This window comes from Canis aureus, chromosome 6, assembly GCF_053574225.1.
Source record: "Canis aureus isolate CA01 chromosome 6, VMU_Caureus_v.1.0, whole genome shotgun sequence".
Taxonomy (NCBI): domain Eukaryota; kingdom Metazoa; phylum Chordata; class Mammalia; order Carnivora; family Canidae; genus Canis; species Canis aureus.
In genome coordinates this window covers 40,786,253-40,804,402 of record NC_135616.1, presented here as the reverse complement: position 1 = coordinate 40,804,402, position 18,150 = coordinate 40,786,253, and the positions used below count along the sequence as shown (strand labels likewise).

The 18,150-nt window shown below is 45.7% G+C and overlaps 1 protein-coding gene across 6 annotated transcripts in view; it reads left to right on the top strand.

Annotated features, from left to right (window-relative positions):
* TP53BP2 (tumor protein p53 binding protein 2) overlaps window positions 1-17,629 on the top strand; it is a 56,042-nt gene extending 38,413 nt beyond the window's left edge. For 4 of the 6 annotated variants that reach the window (XM_077901246.1, XM_077901245.1, XM_077901244.1 and 1 more), the window contains 12 exons: window positions 419-600; window positions 909-1,073; window positions 1,340-1,568; window positions 2,732-2,869; window positions 3,348-3,496; window positions 4,225-4,684; window positions 6,000-6,775; window positions 9,299-9,436; window positions 10,071-10,204; window positions 12,185-12,351; window positions 15,127-15,326; window positions 16,929-17,629. In XM_077901246.1, the coding sequence (XP_077757372.1) occupies window positions 419-600; window positions 909-1,073; window positions 1,340-1,568; window positions 2,732-2,869; window positions 3,348-3,496; window positions 4,225-4,684; window positions 6,000-6,775; window positions 9,299-9,436; window positions 10,071-10,204; window positions 12,185-12,351; window positions 15,127-15,326; window positions 16,929-16,970 (2,780 nt within the window). In that variant the 3' untranslated portion in view covers window positions 16,971-17,629. The remainder of the gene's footprint in view (window positions 1-418; window positions 601-908; window positions 1,074-1,339; window positions 1,569-2,731; window positions 2,870-3,347; window positions 3,497-4,224; window positions 4,685-5,999; window positions 6,776-9,298; window positions 9,437-10,070; window positions 10,205-12,184; window positions 12,352-15,126; window positions 15,327-16,928) is intronic. The other 2 variants (XM_077901241.1, XM_077901242.1) reach the window with 2 other exon arrangements.
* The last annotated feature ends 521 nt before the right edge of the window (window positions 17,630-18,150 follow it).

Sequence of the window (18,150 nt, the reverse complement as noted above, 5' to 3'; positions counted from 1 at the left end):
TTTTTTTTTCCTCTTTCTAATTAAATACTGCTTGACTAAAAATTGATGAAGGCTAGGATTTTTATTCGTGTAATTGGTCCCTCCATTACAATGCCATTTAATTAAAATTTTAGTGATTTAATACCCCCTCTACTACTATAAAACTGAGATTACAAGTTTTAAATAAATGTCATTGTTTCTAAAATTTGGAGCTTAATAATCACAATGCAGATTCTGCTAAAGGTACATTCAGAGAGAGGCACAGACACTGAGAAATGTCTGTTGATTCCAGTTGCTTGTAAAAGAAGTAGCTTGGTTCTAGGACACTTCTGAAAACTGTCTGTACTCTGTTAGGAAGTTTGTTGCAAAGCCCGGTTGCCTGGGAGTGCTCCATTATTTTTCTTTTCAACCGTTGTTGCTGTTCTGGTTCTCACTCTAGTGGAGGAGATCGAGCATATGAATAGCGTGTTCCAGCAGAAGCAGAGGGAACTTGTTCTGGCCGTGTCCAAGGTGGAGGAGCTGACGAGACAGCTGGAGATGCTCAGGAGCGGCAGGATGGACGGCCGACACGACAGCCGGTCCGCCGCGGCTGAGCTCGACCGGCTCTACAAGGAGCTGCAGGTGTGTGCTGCTGCCAGCAGCCGTGAAAGTAGCTGGAAGGGCGGGATTTTGGTTTCTTTTCCTCCAGCGGGGGGATCTAAACCCCAGAGAGTCCAGAATAAACTTCAGAGCATCTCACACAGGAAATTGAGGCACTTCTAAACAGCCACAGCTGGCGGGCTGACACTTAATTTTAAACCATGAGATGGAAGTGTGGAGGGGTTGGAGGGACCCTACGGTTTTAGAACTTATGTAATAGTTAAGCATGTGATTATCTGAGAAATTTTTTTTCCTGCTCCTTGACTACCCCCTCTCTCCATTTTATTCAGTTACGAAACAAACTGAATCAGGAGCAGAACGCCAAGCTGCAGCAACAGCGGGAGTGTCTGAATAAGCGCAATTCAGAGGTGGCGGTCATGGACAAGCGTGTTAATGAGCTGCGGGACCGGCTGTGGAAGAAGAAGGCGGCGCTTCAGCAGAAGGAGAGCCTCCCGGTGAGTGGCCGCTGGCCGCCCAGTGAGATCACGTGAGCCACTGCCTCTGGGGCTGTGCCCGGGTGCCCTCCGGGAAGAGGGCCTCCTGCTTGGGACAGAGCAGGGGGCCATCACTCCCTGTCGGATGGTTGGTCTAGGATGTTTTGTACACTCCAGGGCGAGACCCTGAAAGTGCTGATTTTTAAAAATTAGCAAGTGTGTCAGGCCTCTTCTGAGTTTGATGCATTCTGACTTGTGATGCTGAAGGATTTCTGTGTCTCCCTCAGGTTTCATCTGATGGAAATCTGCCCCCGCAAGGGCTGCCAGCGCCCAGTCGTGTGGCCGCGGTGGGCCCTTACATCCAGTCATCCACGATGCCCCGTGTCCCTTCAAGGCCTGAACTTCTGGTGAAGCCAGCTCTGCCGGACAGCTCCTTGGCCATGCAGGCTCCGGACGGTCCACTCAAAGTACACACGTTGCCCAACATGCGATCTGGGGCCACCTCCCAGACTAAAGGTAAATTGGGTCACTTCTGGCCCTTCCACGGCTGCTTCTCACCATTTCCCTCTGGGTTGGGGTTTAAAAGAATGTCTTCCTATCCCTTATTCTTGTTTAAGTCCTGAGAATCTCCTTGTGGTTTCTGCTTGTGCAGTGATACATTTTTTAATCCTAAATAATGCATTTCTGTTTGGGAAATGAGATGAAACATAATATCTCTGCAGTGAAGATTGTTTTGAATTCCTTCTTCTATATGTGGTAGTGGTTGACGTCATCTTCACAAAAGGTGAGGTGGTGAATGCATTCTGCTGATTGGTAGTGCTTACTATTCTTATTTGCTTATGTGTGAGCATTTGCTTACTAGCACTTACAGAATAAAGGTAAACCTTTTGGAAGCTCACAGTGACCATAACAGAGGCTCCTTGTTAGGGGCCTCTGTATTCTGTGCACACCTCAGACGCACAGGGAGGTGCAAGCCAGAGTTGCGTGACAGGAGGAGTAGATGAAGGGAGGCTCGTAGGGAAAGCAGAGTGAAAACATCCTTTAAAGACCTTCTCATTTAGACCCCTGCAAGGAGAAATAGTAGCTCTAGACAATATTGTCTTTTTTCCCTAACCAATGTCGTGCAAAAGATGGCTAACTTTACAGTTGTGGTTATTTTGCTCTAATTCCCAGTGTGAAGCAGTAGTGCTACATGTCTGGGTTTTACTGTAGAAAGAACTACTTTTGTTTTGCTCCTCTTAGGGCAAAGGTATGGCTTTGACACTTCCATATCTGCATAGAGAAAACCCGTGTAGAGTGCACTAATCTGTGAAAGACTGGTCGATGTCCACATTTTTGTCTTTTTGTTGTGTGTGCATTACTGGTGTGTAAGCTGCACCGTGGAATCCTTGGTCTGCAAAGTTGGAAATTGTTTTCTGAGTGGGACGGGACTGATTCGTACCAGTGAAAAGCAATGTGTCCTCGTTGGTTCAAGCAGATTTTTTGCTTACCATGATTAATCTTAAATAGTTAAAGTTTAAATTAGAAATCTAAAATCCAATATTTGCTAAATAAGTTTAATGGGATGGTTGTGAGTCTGAAATTTCAAGCTGTTTTCAGAGATTAAACTTGCAGCAAAAGGAACCATTAGAAATCTCTTTAGAATGCCAGGTTACCTTCGTTGCTTTTCTGCATTCTAGGGTCTAAAATTCATCCACTGGGCCCTGACTGGAGCCCTCCAAGTGCAGACATTTCTTTGAACCAAGCCTCCACGCCTGTGCCTGCAAGCTCAGGGGGTATCCCGGACCAAGGTGGGGTTCTGTTCTGGCATCTGAGAGGTGCTCCGCACTCTTTTTTTTTTTTTTCAAGATTTATTATTTATTTGAGAAAGAAAATGAGTGGGAGGGGTAGAGGGGGAGGGAGAGAGAATTTCAAGCTGACTCCATGCTGAGCCCTGACTCAGGGCTCAATCTCACGACCACGGGATCATGACCTGAGCTGAAACCAAGGGTTGGACACTTAACCGACTGAGCCACCTGGGCTCCCCACATTCTCCTTTCGATGGTTGGTTTCCTGGTATGTTAAAACTGGGGACAGTGTTTATTTCCAGAACACTTTTGTTTAGTGGGGGAGTTAAAGTACTAGCATTGTAGCATTTGGGCAGTTCTTTAGTCAACTTAATTTAAAAAATAGGGAAGAATGTCTTGTGTGCAGGGTTTTAAAGATAATAAAGAGAGAAAAAGAAAAACTTACATGTGAAACACAAGTCTTATTACAAACAGCTTGAATATCCATGTGATCTTTTTCTGTCTTCAGCTGATGATGGAGAGGTTCCCCTGAGGGAGAAGGAGAAGAAAGTCCGTCCCTTTTCGATGTTTGACACGGTGGACCAGTCTGCTGTCCCGTCCCCCTTGGGGGCTCTGAGGAAAAACCAGAGCAGTGAGGACATCCTGCGGGATGCTCAGGTGCTAAGAATGGCTGTTGTAACATTCGGTGGTAATTCTGTATGTGCTCTTTGGAAGAGAGAGAGAGTATTCTGTTGAGGGAGACCAGGAAAAAACAAAATATATCTGGAAGATTAGAAAACACAACAGAAATCTGTCATTACGAAGTCTGCAGCTTGAGCATATTTGTGGTCTCACACTATATTGGAGGACGGCTGCCTACTTGCTGCTTGCTCACATTTTCTGTGATTCTCTGAAAAAAAGGAGTGTGTTGAAGCACATCGTATTTGTGTTACTCAGCTTGTTTCTTCACAGTCTGGAACGGAGGTTATGTCAGGAACGATTTGGTGGCAAATCTTTTGTAACTATTGGGACCCCAGCCTTTGACCATCGGGTGATGGCGGCGTGCTCCTAGTTAGGTGTTTTAAGCACAGTGGCATGATGTTCTCACGAGCCAGGGTGATTTGGGGCTATTGAGGCCATCTTTGAATGTGTAAAGTGGCAGTTAATTTCCAAGTGGGCCTTCCAGGCTCCCATATGGGAGAGGGGATGAAAAGAAAGAGGCATTCAAGGTGGGAATCCTATTGCATTCCTCAGGTTCCTTATTATATGTAGTTCAGTGCAGAGACCTGCAGGGTTTTTATGACTTGAAAATGTAGAGCTCATGTGTTCAGCATATGGTTCTCTAGAACATGCTGTGTTCCCATTTGGACAGTGTTTCAACTGCTTTATACATGTGTGTGTTTCAGGCTGCGAATAAAAATGTGACTAAAGTACCACCTCCTGTTCCATCAAAACCAAAACAGATCAATTTGCCTTATTTTGGGCAAACTAATCAGTCAGCATCAGATACAAAGCCAGATGGAAACCTTCAGCAATTGTCAGCAGCTGTTGCGTCCGTGGGAAACAAACCGAAAACGGGGCAGCAGCAGAGGCTCATGGGGTCCCCTGGCCCACCTTCAGCTGGCCAGGGCCAGGTTCTGTCTCCAGCTGGTAAGCAGGAGAGCCCACCCGCCGCCGCTGTGCGGCCATTCACCCCTCAGCCTTCGAAGGACACCGCTCTTCCACCCTTCCGAAAACCCCAGACCGTGGCGGCAAGCTCCATATACTCCATGTACACGCAGCACCAAGCTCCTGGAAAAAACTTCCAGCAAGCGGTGCAGAGTGCCCTGACCAAAACACATTCCAGAGGGCCGCACTTCTCCACTGGTAAGGTTCGGCGTCTCATTCTCATTGGGTCACAGGATAACAGCTTGGTCCTGTGCTGGAGCAGTCCTCTTTCCGCAAACGACAGCAAAGTGACTTTATAGCTGTGTTGATGGTTGCTTTTGTTCTAAGACAAAAGTTTAATTGCGCCTTTTCTTCTTATCTGGGAGTTTAAGCCGGTGTCTGCTAAATGTCACACCTGCGGTAGGTGTTAGAGGAATACAGTGAAATAAGTGTAGCAGTAGTAATAAGTGAACACCATAGATGAGTAAAAGCTATGGCGCAGACGCAGCCTCTGCTCCGTGGGTTCGTAGGAATCACACTCTCTACTGTATTTTAAGTTGTTCTAATGAGGACACGAGTGCTAGTTAGCTATAAAGCATAGACTTATAGTCTGGTACAGTTGGGTTCTTCCTAAGAGTCATTAATTTAGAAAACTGGAATCAAGTTCACCCTGTTTCCATTTTCCAAGAAAATTGGTTTTCTTGTTATGAAATCAGCAAGTAATGGTGCTTTGAAATATCCCAAAAGTAACCCAGACAACAGATTTTTATACACATGCCGTGGCTGACTCTCGACTTCAGTGAGAACTACTGACACAGTAATGTGGGAATTGGATAGTTCTGATAGAACCAGAATGATAAGGGGAATAGTTTTGGTAAATACAAGTGGTTTTCAATAACTTACACCAAGTAGTTTCCCACATTGACTGACTTTTGAGATGTAGGAAAGAGGATGGCTCATGTTCAGTTTTAATCTGAACACAGGAAAGGATTGCCCATTTCCATTGCTTTTACATTGCCTTCATATTTTGACACTTCAGCTTTGTGTGCTATAGCTAGTGATTTCTTACAGTTATAATTGAGTTTTTTTCTTATTGGTACATAAAATTGTGGCACGCATTCCCATCAGTGAGGGTTTTCATTCTGACAAGTTTACTGTGTGGAGATGGAAGCCTTGCTTTGTCTTTTGTTGTTTGTATGTATGTATTTAAAATATTTTACTAATTTATTCATGAGAGAGAGAGAGAGAGAGGCAGAGTCACAGGCAGAGGGAGAAGTGAAGTAGGCGCCATACAGGGAGCCCGATGTAGGACTCGATTCCGGGTCTCCAGGATCACGCCCTGAGCTAAAGGCAGGCGCTTAACCGCTGAGCCACCCAGGCATCCCTGTCCTTTGTTGTTTTTAAAAATTCGTCGTGTTGAAAGGTACTCTGTAGTAACTGAAATTAAAGGAGGCTTTAATTATTGTTGGCTGTGTTTGTTACTTGCCCGTTTGATTTAATACTAATCAGGGCTTTGTTTCTGTTTTCCAATTAGTTTATGGCAAGCCTGTGATTGCTGCTGCCCAGAACCAGCAGCAACACCCGGAGAACGTTTATTCTGGTCCCCAGGGCCAGCTGGGCAGTCCTGAGCCTGACATGGAGCCTGCGTCTTCAGTTCAGGAGGGCCACGAGAATGAAAGAATTCCTCGGCCCCTCAGCCCGACCAAACTGCTGCCCTTCTTGTCCAATCCCTACCGGAACCAGAGCGATGCTGACCTGGAAGCCCTGCGGAAGAAACTGTCCAATGCACCACGGCCACTAAAGAAGCGTAGCTCTATTACAGAGCCAGAGGGTCCGAATGGGCCAAATATCCAGAAACTTTTGTACCAGAGGACCACCATAGCTGCCATGGAGACCATCTCTGTCCCTTCATATCCCTCCAAGCCGACCTCAGTGGCGGCTGACTCTGAAAGCCCAGTAGAGATCCAGAATCCATATTTACATGTGGAGCCAGAGAAGGAGGCAGTCTCTCTGGTTCCTGAGCCAGTATCCCCAGAGGAAGTGGAGAGTGCCAGTTCAGAGAACACGGACATGCCAGCTCCTTCTCCAGGCCTTGATTATGTGCCGGAAGGAGTCCCAGACAACAGCCCAAATTTCCAGAACAGTGTGGAGGAACCAAATGCAGAGGCTCCCCATCTGCTTGAAGTGTACCTGGAGGAGTATCCCCCATATCCGCCCCCACCATACCCATCTGGGGAGCCAGAAGGTCCAGGAGAAGACTCTGGGAGCATGCGTCCCCCCGAAATCACAGGGCAGGTCTCACTGCCTCCTGTAAGTAATGTGGTGTCTTGTGGTTCCTTCTGCTACCCCCCTGTCCACCCCCCCAGCACAGACTTCCAGGCAGGCAGTTGACTGTCAAGACACAAGTGCTCAGGGCCATTTGCAAAAGATGGTTTGTGTGTGAATTGCCTGTGGTTGCAAACATGTCTGCACTTGGCATTTTATTTTGTTTTACATTTATTCTCTTTTATTCTTTTATTTTTTCTAAAGATTTTATTTATTTATTTATGAGAGACAGAGAGAGAGAGACAGAGACACAGGCAGAGGGAGAAGCAGGCTCCATGCAGGGAGCCCGACGTGGGACTTGATCCTGGGTCTCCAGGATCAGGCCCTGGGCTGAAGGCGGCGCTAAACCACTGAGCCACCCGGGTTGCCCTGCATTTTATTTTATAGCCCTCTTAGCATACAGTGGATCTCATAAGTATTAAGAAATTTGGTGTATTCAAGATAAACATCATCTTTATTTTTTAGGAAGAACCCTTTTCTCTGCAAAGAAGCAGAGTTGGGTTCTCTGTGATACAAACCACGTGCTGTTTCTTCTCTAGCTGTGGTGGTTCCTGCTAGGGAGGCCCACGAGGCTGTGAAAGTAGAGCCCTGGCTCAGAAAATCACTCACTCAACCTCAGGTGGGGTCACTCACACTCCTCTTTTCCCTGCAGTGATGTGTATCTTTAATGAACGGTTCGGGGGTGATCCATCTTCAGGCTTCCAATGCTGGTAAACTTGGAAGCATTCAGGACAGATGGGGGCAGGATGAGGTAACAGGGCACCTACCGAAGCCTGTTCCTCTCCTCCCGTGAAGTTGGCAAGTCTGTGCAGGGACCTTGTGGTGCCCTTGAACACCAGCAGGCATCCTCCCAGGATGGGAGGAATGTGTGGGTATGTGTTTTGACTGGGCACCTTGTTAGGCCTTGTTTGCAAGTCTCTTGTGTCCCTTTGAGGTCCTGAGAGAGGATCAAAACCCCCCAGGTGTCCTTAAGTAAAGTTGACCTTTTCAGGTGTAGGATGCCAAACTATGAATTTCAGTAGGATGCCAAACTATGAATTTTAAAGACCCATTCCAAAGTGTGAAAGAGCATATTATAAGGATTTTTTTTAAAGTGCTTTATGTTTGATCCCTTATTGAATCTTTGAGATGTGGTGGATTCAGACATAATGATCATCCCAAGTTGCTGTCTGGTTGCTTAGACATTTGCTTAAAAGGTTTATACGACACACATTGGATTCTAGGGGACAAGATTGACCTAGAGGTTACCACTTGAAACAGCGCTGTGCCTGTCCAGAGTGCAGAGTTCTCTGCAGTTGGCACTAAAACTCAGGAAAGAGACGATTTCACACCTGCTTGTGCCCCCCTGCTTTAGTTGTCAAGTCAAGATGATTCACGCTCTCAGAGACAGAGGAGACCCGAGTGTCCCAGTGTCACAGTCTGTTACCATCATCCTAGGAGAGCAGTTTTCTTCTTGCCTGGCTTTGAGTGGGACAGAAGTACAAGTGTGTGTGGGGCCCTGGCTGTCCTGCTTGTGGCTCCACGTCACCCCTATGTAACGTTTATCCTTTTTTTTTTTTTTTACTTCTTTTTCCAAGAAACAATAGTTTAGCCATTGCATGTTTGTGAAATGGAGTGATGGCCACTTGATGTTTTCTAGACCTCAGTGGTTTTCCACAACCGAAATAAAATAAAAACCAGTCTGAGTAGCACAGCACACCTGAGGAAACGTTCCCACTTTGTTGGATGCGTTTAAGAAACTTATTTGATGGGGTGTTAGATCTGTCTTAATAATTTTGCCATATTGTTTTAAGCCTGGTTTGTTAACAGTCTAAGGCTTGATTAATTTGTGTATCTTGGAGTATAGTCACATTCTGAATATGAAACAGGGATAGCATTTTAACACTGGAAGGATTTCTTGTTAGTCTACCTGGGACAGGCTGATAATACTTACTCCCTTAATTATATGCTTCCCCCCCTCCCCCAAGGAGCCATTATGTTATAAACTGACTGAAAGGAAGGGGTTTGAAGAAGCTAGATGACTTGGATTTAAATCCCAGCTCTGATGGGACTGGCTCTATACCTTTACTTCCTTATCCGTAAAATGGGGTCATAGGGTTTTTGTGGGAAGTCCATGGATAATCATTCATTAAACGGTAGCCATAGTAATTCTGGTTTAATTGTGTGGGGTTTGCCATCCTAAATAAGATAGGGAACTTAATGACCAATCTTGGCTGATTGGAGGACACTCCACAGAAAACCCGCCTGCTGGCATCGCCTGCCACAGCCTTAGCCCAGCCCCAGCTATGCCGTGTCACCTGCACGTGACCTCAGCAGCTTGGGGAAAAGTCTCCCACTTTGTTACACGGGTGTATTCATGACACTGCCTCTTGTGATCTGTACACATTTCTAGATAACGTTACATGTTGATAAAATGCTCTGAATTGTATCTTTAAATTTCATTTTACTTCTTTAGTTGAGCTCGTCCTTCCCTTAGTCTCCTTAATTCATCCCTTTCTTCCTCTGCAGGGCAAAAGGACAAACTTGCGTAAAACTGGTTCAGAAAGGATTGCCCATGGGATGAGGGTCAAGTTCAACCCCCTTGCTTTGCTTCTAGATTCATCTTTGGAGGGAGAATTTGATCTTGTACAGAGGATTATTTATGAGGTATGATTTGATTCATAGATTTCTTAAACAACCTTGTATTTTGTTTCTGACCTCCACTTAGAAGGCTCGTCTGGGGGGTCGGGGGTGAGACGGTGCGGAGAGATGCAGAGGGATAGTCTGTGCTGTGCTGAGGGGTGGCTGAGGTTTGGGGGTGCGCCTCCAGAGTATTCTTTCTGGGAGATCCTCCCCCTCCATACAGTTGCTCCTGGGTGGATGCAGACTTGTACTATTTGGTTGCACATGTGGTCCTTGTTTGCAGAAGCCTCCTGTTTAAGATGTTTTTTAGTTGACCTTTTTTCCTTTCCATGGCAAATGCATCTTCTCAGACACTAATTTGTGGTGGGGAGCTGGAGGGTAAAGAAGCAAAAATGACTCTGAGGGTATGGTTCCTGGCACCTCTTCATTTTCAGACCTCTTTATAGTGAGCAGCTATTTTGGCTATTCCGGCACTCTTATGTCTAGACTTGAAGTTGGTATAGTCGGCTCCTCGAGGTTTTAATTATGACCTAAGAAAACCCCTAAACAAACCACAGGAGCCTATTTCAGTTCTCTTGATCCTGAAGAGCCAGGTGATAAGTGACCCGAACAGTGATGGGGAGCGTGGGTGATGTCAGCCTTTGTCTCCATGTTACAGGTTGATGACCCGAGCCTGCCCAATGACGAGGGCATCACCGCTCTTCACAACGCCGTGTGTGCAGGCCACACAGAGATCGTTAAGTTCCTCGTGCAATTTGGTGTCAATGTCAATGCTGCAGACAGTGATGGATGGTAAGGCCCTGTCATCTGCTGCCCCACAGTGTCACTTGGGTGTCCCTGGCACTGCCAGGCCATAAAAGCGTCCACATGTGTCTTCACGGGACACTCTTCTCACTCCCATTTTGGATGCACGTGGAATTCTTATAAAAGTATTGTCAGATGATAAGAAACGTCACAAAGTGGCACAGATCTAGGGACCTCCATGAGTTTGAGAGATGCTGCTTTGAGCCTGGTCCCCCGAGCCCTGCAGCATCTGTCCTTAGTACATAGATATCCACTGTTTATTTGTAAGAGGGAAGAGTTTGTAGCCTTTCCCAAGTCTCTTTGACCATGGAATCCATTTTTCATGGAGCATTTTGTAGAATGGTTATGTGCATAAAACACAAGAGATACTATTATAAATGATTATTCTTCATAGGATAGAAAGAAGAGATCCTTATAAAGTGCTGTCCACCCTCAATAACTATAATAGAATGTAATTTTTTTTGGAAAAGAACATATAAATTATAATATGCTGTTTCTTTGAAAGAATCTAGAAAACATACTTTTTGCTAATTTATTCAAGTTTACATACTTTTTTTTTTAGCCAAATACTTTGGCTTAACTTTAACAACGTGGGTGAAATAAATTATTTTCTTTCTTTCTTTCTTTCCTTTCTTTCCTTTCTTTCCTTTCTTTCCTTTCTTTCCTTTCTTTTTCCTTTCTTTCCTTTCTTTCTTTCCTTTCTTTCTTTTCTTTCTTTCTTTCTTTTCTTTCTTTCTTTCTTTCTTTCTTTCTTTCTTTCTTTTCTTTTCTTTTCTTTTCTTTCTTTTCTTTTCTTTTCTTTTCTTTTCTTTTCTTTTCTTTTCTTTCTTTTCTTTCTTTTCTTTCTTTTCTTTCTTTTCTTTCTTTCTTTTCTTTCTTTTCTTTCTTTTCTTTCTTTCCCTTCCTTCCTTCCTTCCTTCCTTCCTTCCTTCCTTCCTTCCTTCCTTCCATCCATCCATCCATCCATCCATCCATCCATCTCTACATCCAGGGTGGGGCTTGAACTCATGACCCCGAGATTAAGAGTTGCATGCTTGATCCTGCCAGGTGCTCCGAAAACAAAGTCTTAACGTGTCATGAGGTCTTTGCCTATTATTAGCAGTTTAGATTACATATAACCTTTAACTATTAAAGCCATGCAGTTAAAAAATCTGCAGTAATATTCCTCAAACTCAGACCATAGTGTCTGGGATGTGAGATGGGGATATGTTTCTGGAGACTACACCTGAGAGGAATGAGATGAAGAGACGGGGGGAAGAGAAGGGTAAACACCTACATCTGTGTCATCCGGGCCTGGATAGCACTCTACACTTGTCTCTGAGTTGGGTGGTGGTGCTGGCTCTTCTTCCCCCTTTATGGGTCTTGGGTCCTTTAGAGCATTTGAGGTGCTAGAGGGATTCTCCGTCATGACATCAGTGAGCTCTTGCCAGCCAGGGGCCTTGCAGACCTAAGTGTATGTATTTTACAGTCTGCATTGGATTGACAAAGCTTTCTCTCAATTCAAAATCCATTTGGATTTTACAAGCTATTAGGTAAAGGTAGTTTCTCTCTGCAGCCCAATTCCTGCAGAAGTGGGAGTGGAAAGGGAATATGTACAGGCATCTCTTTGGAGGGAAGACCCGGGACGTAAAGATGGCTGTGCCCTCCGTGCTGCCCAAAGACATGGAGCAGGTGTTCCAGAATGCCTCACCCTGTTTTAGACGATCACACACATCTCAAGTCCTTGCTTTTATTTCTGTGATTCCTCTTGCACTGCCCCGCATCTGCCCAGTGTAGCTGTGCTCCACTGTCCCTCCTGTCATTCTCTCATGGGCTGTAGTATCTGTGTTTAATGACTCTTAAACACCATGTAAGAGGCCCAGAAGGAGGCCCAGATGGTAGACTTGAGGACATTCTGTAGAGACAGCCCAGCCCACCAGGGTTGCATGTCCAGGGTGGCCATTTAGCTCCACTGTGTGTTGCCCACAGGACCCCGCTGCACTGTGCGGCCTCATGCAACAATGTGCAAGTGTGTAAGTTCCTGGTCGAGTCCGGAGCCGCTGTGTTTGCCACGACCTACAGTGACATGCAGACTGCCGCAGACAAGTGTGAGGAGATGGAGGAGGGCTACACCCAGTGCTCACAGTTCCTTTACGGTTTGTAACCACCACAGTTGAACATGCTGACGACTGCACTCATTTGTCCTCTGTCTAGGGTACTGTTTGCTAAGTATATTCATTATGTGGAAAAACATTTTTGCATTGTGCAGAGCCCTAGGCAGTGAAAACAGGACAGCCTTGACGGCAGAGATGAATGCAGCTTTTGTGCGTGTGCCTGGGAGCAGCCCTGCCAGGGATGGCTTGAGCTGCCTATGCCTCTGACTCTTACAAGTTGAGGTTAACTCTTACCTGGGCTTGAGCAGAATTGAGAGGCGGTGAGCAGGTGCCAAGACTCCATGCCGCTCAGTGCTTTGGGAAGCTGCTCTGCCTGTTGGTGGAGAGGCCATGAGGCTCTTCGCATGACTGCGTCTGTTGGTTCCCAGGCTGCTCTCAGGCTTGGGGGGGTGGGGAGGTGCCCAGCAGCAGGCAGGGGCAGGCGAGGCGGCTTCCCAGCTCTTGACTGTCTACTGTGGACACTCAAGGTGACTTTGTTTCTGTTCTGAACTCTGGATCGGAGAATAATTTTGGTAAATACTTTATAATCAAGATATTAATATACACTTTGTTATTTGAAGTGTATTGGTCATCTTGAGCTTTACTTAATTATGAAATCTGATTTTTAAAAACATGTAGGGACATCTGATCAGAGGCTTTGCTTTATGGAACGCATCATGGCACCAAGAAAGTGTCTCTGCTGTAGATGCTGAAATGACAGTGGCTTGGCTTCTCCTTGCTTGGTAGGGCCTGGGGAGCTATAACCTTGGCAGCCACAGCCTTAACCTTGAATGTTCTGTTCCTCATGTTAATCATCTGTTGCTTTTAAAAAATATCTTTATCACCCATGAATGAATCTTGTAACTCCTGTTGTCTGGTTGTGCCTGGTTTTGCTGTTTCTGTAAAGGAAGTCATGGTGATTCTGTCCACTGTGCTCCTTGTGCCTCATCTGTGTGGTTGTGCTTGTTCTCACTGTCCGTTCCGCTTTGTGGCTGCATCCACCACGTCTTTCCTTCCATTCTGCCTTGGGGCAACGGGGTTTGCATTCCCTCACAGTTAGAAATGGTCGATCCGGAAGCAGACTTGTGGGTCACAGGGATGTGGCCCAGCTGACCATTCCTTTCCTGCCATGTCCGCCTCTGACCCCTGCTGGATGTGGGTTCATAACCCATGTGGCTTCAGCTCACATTTCCCAAATAATTCATGATACTTAGCATGTGCTCAGGCTCTTCAAAAATAAATTTATTTTAAAGATTTTATTTATTCATGAGAGAGAGGCAAAGACATAGGCCGAGGGAGAGGCAGGCTCCCTGTGGGGAGCCCGATGCAGGACTCGTTCTTAGTACCTTGGGATTATGCCCTGGGCTAACAGTAGACACTCAACCACTGAGCCACTCAGGTGCCCCTCAAAAAAAAACTTTAAAACATAATCTATAACTCTTAGTTTGGTAAATAGCAAAGTAAGGAAAAATTTTTTCTCATTCTTGATGATTTCTTGGAAATGGGACTCAAGTTATTTTTTAATTAGAGTATCATTTTCTAACTCTGACCAAATATCTTTTAATTAATATATTTTACAGTCCTTTAGATTTGATGAGAATAATGTTACTACTACTTTGGAGAGGACACCACAGTGTCCAGGGTTTCTCTCCTGCCCCTTCCCTCTCCTACGCCAACCTGGTGTAGTCAGAGTTCTGGCAAGGCATCACCCTTGTGAGTGTCACAGTCACGTCTCATTTAAACAGGGAGTCAGAAGCGTGAACATCCCCATTAGTGGAAGAGCCCCTTATGTTGGCAGAGCCCCTGGTGGAATAGAGCAACTCCATGTCTTGTGTCAGTTTTGCCCAGAGTGGCAGTGAGATAGGCAGTGGTCCGTCATTGTAATCGGTAGAGGAGTCCTAAGTTCATTGTTAAGTAAGTTAAAAAATCTGACAATTTGCCAAAAGCAAGCAGATACTTTCCTGCCTTTTCTAAACCTGTAAAGGTGAAACTGGTAATAACGTCTAGAGTGTTCGGGCCTCCTGACCTGACTTCACTGCCCGCTCACCCACAGTGCCCTGTAACCACCTCATGCCTGCCCCGCACTCGAGAGGGGGGAGTAGAGGAGTGCAAAGTGGGGCTGAATGTGCACGTCTGTTACTAACTCAGTGAAAGTGGACGTTTGTGGGTTTCCGTATCTTCTAAAACCTGGATTCTCATTACTTTAGACTTGGCTCTATGTAGGCTTTTATATCACATCTGAAATACTTTTGCCATCTAACGAATTTTACGATTTTTCTCCCTCTCCCTTCCCACATTTGGAAATGGGCAGAGGTTGTTCAGTAGACTGTTGTCTCGGCTGCTTTATGCTTTGGGTCAGGATGGAAGTAATTTATGCAGACTTCCTCGGTCCCCACGCCCAGAGGCAGGCTAGAATTTGACAGGCGTAGTGCTCACTCTTCTAATAGCCCAGACGATTAGAACTAAAAACAGTTCATTTTTTATTCCTGGGCTTGCAGAAGTTTTTGTGCTCTGAGTAAGACTAGTTTCCGAATTGCCTTTGAAAAGATCGTGGAGGCCAACTGTGTGTGGTATGATCCCTTTCTGCCTCCCGAGCTCCCTGCCTACCCCTCTGTGCCTCCTTCCTGCCCGGGGCTTTATTCATGGGGTGCTTCATTCAGTATTCCTAGCATTCCAGCAGCGTGTGCCCATTTCTCATTTGGTTCATGGAACCAAAGGTTTTAAGAATGGACAGTCTGCCTTACATGTCCTGTGGGTTTTTTCCTGTCATGATTTCAGGAGTCCAGGAGAAAATGGGCATCATGAACAAAGGAGTCCTTTACGCACTCTGGGATTATGAACCTCAGAATGGTGACGAGCTGCCTATGCGAGAAGGGGACTGCATGACCGTCATCCGCAGGGAGGACGAAGATGAGACTGAGTGGTGGTGGGCCCGCCTGCACGACAAGGAGGGATATGTCCCACGAAACCTGCTGGGCGTAAGTTATCAAACCTGGACGGCACTTCTGTGCGCACCGGGGCTTTGCAGGAACGCCATGTGCAGCTGACTGCCCTTTGTTCACATGACATAGAATCTTAAAGTTTGGATGGTGTTAGATTTACACAGAGTGGAGGTTCCACTTACAGGTTTGTCAGCCCCCACTGTCGGGTCCTGCTGCTTCACAGAGTACAGGTCACACGGGGTCATGTCGTGGGAGTGTGAGAGCATTCTGTACCAAAGCCATGTCTGCTCATGTCAGGGTCTGCACTGCTGGCAGAGTTTGACCAGGCATGTAGACAAGAGCCCCCAAAAACCTTTGGGGCTTAGACAGTGTTAACTGGTGTGATCGTAGTATAAATTATAAAGAATAGATGAAAGTTAAAAAACAGTGAGCCATGGAACCCTTCAGAGAATTTTTCCAGTGCCCAGACCAGAGGGGTCTCGAGTGTGGAGCTGCTTCCACAGAGGCCCCAGCCCCCGAGATGCAGCCTGGCTTGTAACCATGTCCCTGATGAACACCAACAGCACTTGTACTTTTATAGTTTCTTACCTGGGAAAACCTCTTAGAACCACTTGCTTATTTGAATCTTTCATTTTAATTTTCTAACAAAGAGGTTCCATGACTCATGAAACGGGAAGCATCACTTGTGGGTGTGGAGGCACTTGGCCTTGGGCACGAGGTTCTCAGAAGGCTCTGAAATCAGCCAGCTGGACCCAAGATTTTTGTGTTAATCCGGCATTTAAATACTCAGCCTTCTGGAAATCTCTTTGGGGTAAAATTGGCCTCTAAGTAACTTTTTTTGGTTTTCTTAGAGGTTCAAAAAATGGAAGTCACATAAATGCTGAATTTTTAATCAGAGGCTCAGATGGGAGTCTAGAAAATTGTATTTACTAATTATATTTTGTGAGGAAAATCACTTTTTGTAGAATGCTGATCCACCAGTTTTTCAGTTCTGGCTGGAAGTCTGACTCCTTTTTTACAGTAAACCTTTTTTTTCCCTTTTGTCTAGGCAGGAGGAGGAGGAGGAGGAAGGCTTTTGTTTAGTTTGCCAGTTGAATTACTAGTTTGACTCACCCTTGGCTTTAAGACTGCAGATCTTCCAACCTTCACATGTATTCCTCCCCAGCTCTTGTTATGGAAAACATAAAACCACAAAAATCCAACAACAAAAACTCCACTTATCCTCCCTTAAATCAGTAGCCTTTTTGTCTGTGGCATTCTGTGGCTGACAGTGTCCAGTCCCAAAACAGTGTTTGTAGGGCTGTTGTGAGTGAAGTTGTCCCCCTCCAGATGTAAGCCGGTGCACGTGGCAAGCTGCAGATCCCCACCACCACCTGCCGCTGTCACAGGCCATGCTCCGCCCCCGGAGCAAGGGCTTAGGGGTCATGGGTTCACCTCTGTGTTGTCCCCGGTGGGGAACCCCTGTGACCTTTGCCAAGGAGTTGCTGAATGTGAATCTTTGTGTCCTTGGGCAGCTCTGGATGCCTCCCATGGCAGAAAGAATCCTTTCCTTGGTTTTTCTCCTGTGGCCCCCATTCCCTACCCCCATCCGTGTGTCTGTCTCTACAGCATGTAAATCATGTCTCCATTCTCTTGCAGCTATACCCAAGAATTAAACCAAGACAGAGGAGTTTGGCCTGAAACTTGTTTTTGAAGAATTAATCTTTGTTATCACAAGAAGTAATGTGATTGTTTTTGGTAAAAATTTCACAAGACCGACTTTAGTGACAGCGTAGTTTGAAAGCGGTGCAGGATGTCTTCTGGGAGAATGTGAAGGATTGGAGAATTTGCTGTCCTCGGGGGACGTTCAGCATGATGAACTGAGCTTACAAGTGAGCTGACCATACTCTTCGGAAATAGGTGTTCACGGGGCACTCAGGAACATGAACAGTGACTGTTTTGGTTCCCTGGAGTCACAGGGCCATTCACTGGGCTCCTGGGAAGTCGCCTCTCCTGCACTTGCCCCCGCCAGAAAGGACCAGTGCCACAGAGGCAGCACCTCTGCCTGTCCTCCCGCAGGCCCCCAGGGGACCCCCATTGTGGGTGAAGAACTGTTGGTTGTCAGCAGTCCCTTTGTGATAGGAGTTCTTCAGAATTCTACATGTTTGAGATATTGGAACCAAGCTGTAGCACAGCTCATTAGATTTAGAATCTTGTTTTTAGAATGAATTTGAATCTATATTTATTGTCTTTTGTATCTTGGAAATTGGAGACTTGCTATATAGACTTACTCATGATATTTGTCAAATCGTAGCTGACTTTAAAAACAATTGTAATAAAATTAAAGTTTTTGACTCTAACCTTTTTACTGGTTTAGTTTTTTGTGTCATTAAAAGCCTGTTTAAAGTTCACACGCCATTAGGACGGCTTATCCAGTGGGAGAATAATAAAATTTCTTTACCGGCTATGTGATGACATGTAAGAGGTGGTTTTCTTTGTTTACAGAGAACTTGGTTTTGCAGTTCATGAGTTCTGTGTTGGCCCTCGATAGAGAACCATGGGGACAGAGGCCCTCACCGGCCCTCAGCCTCTGTGAGACAGGTCTTGTCCTCGTGCCACTTCAGCTCCCCCATCTGCATGGGGGAATGTCTGCAGGCATTCATTGGGTGAAAACATACATACACAGGATCCCTATGTTGTGTTAATATGTTACCAAGTTTGTGAAAGACTTTGGAACCCATTCTGCTTAGTGGAACTATTTTCATTTCTATTAAGTGAAAGCTACAGAAGAAAAACCATTGCTCATTTTTCCTTATATGTTTTTATGAGCAGCTAAATACCAGCAAGAAAGGTGAAAGACAAACCAACCCCGTGCTAGTCA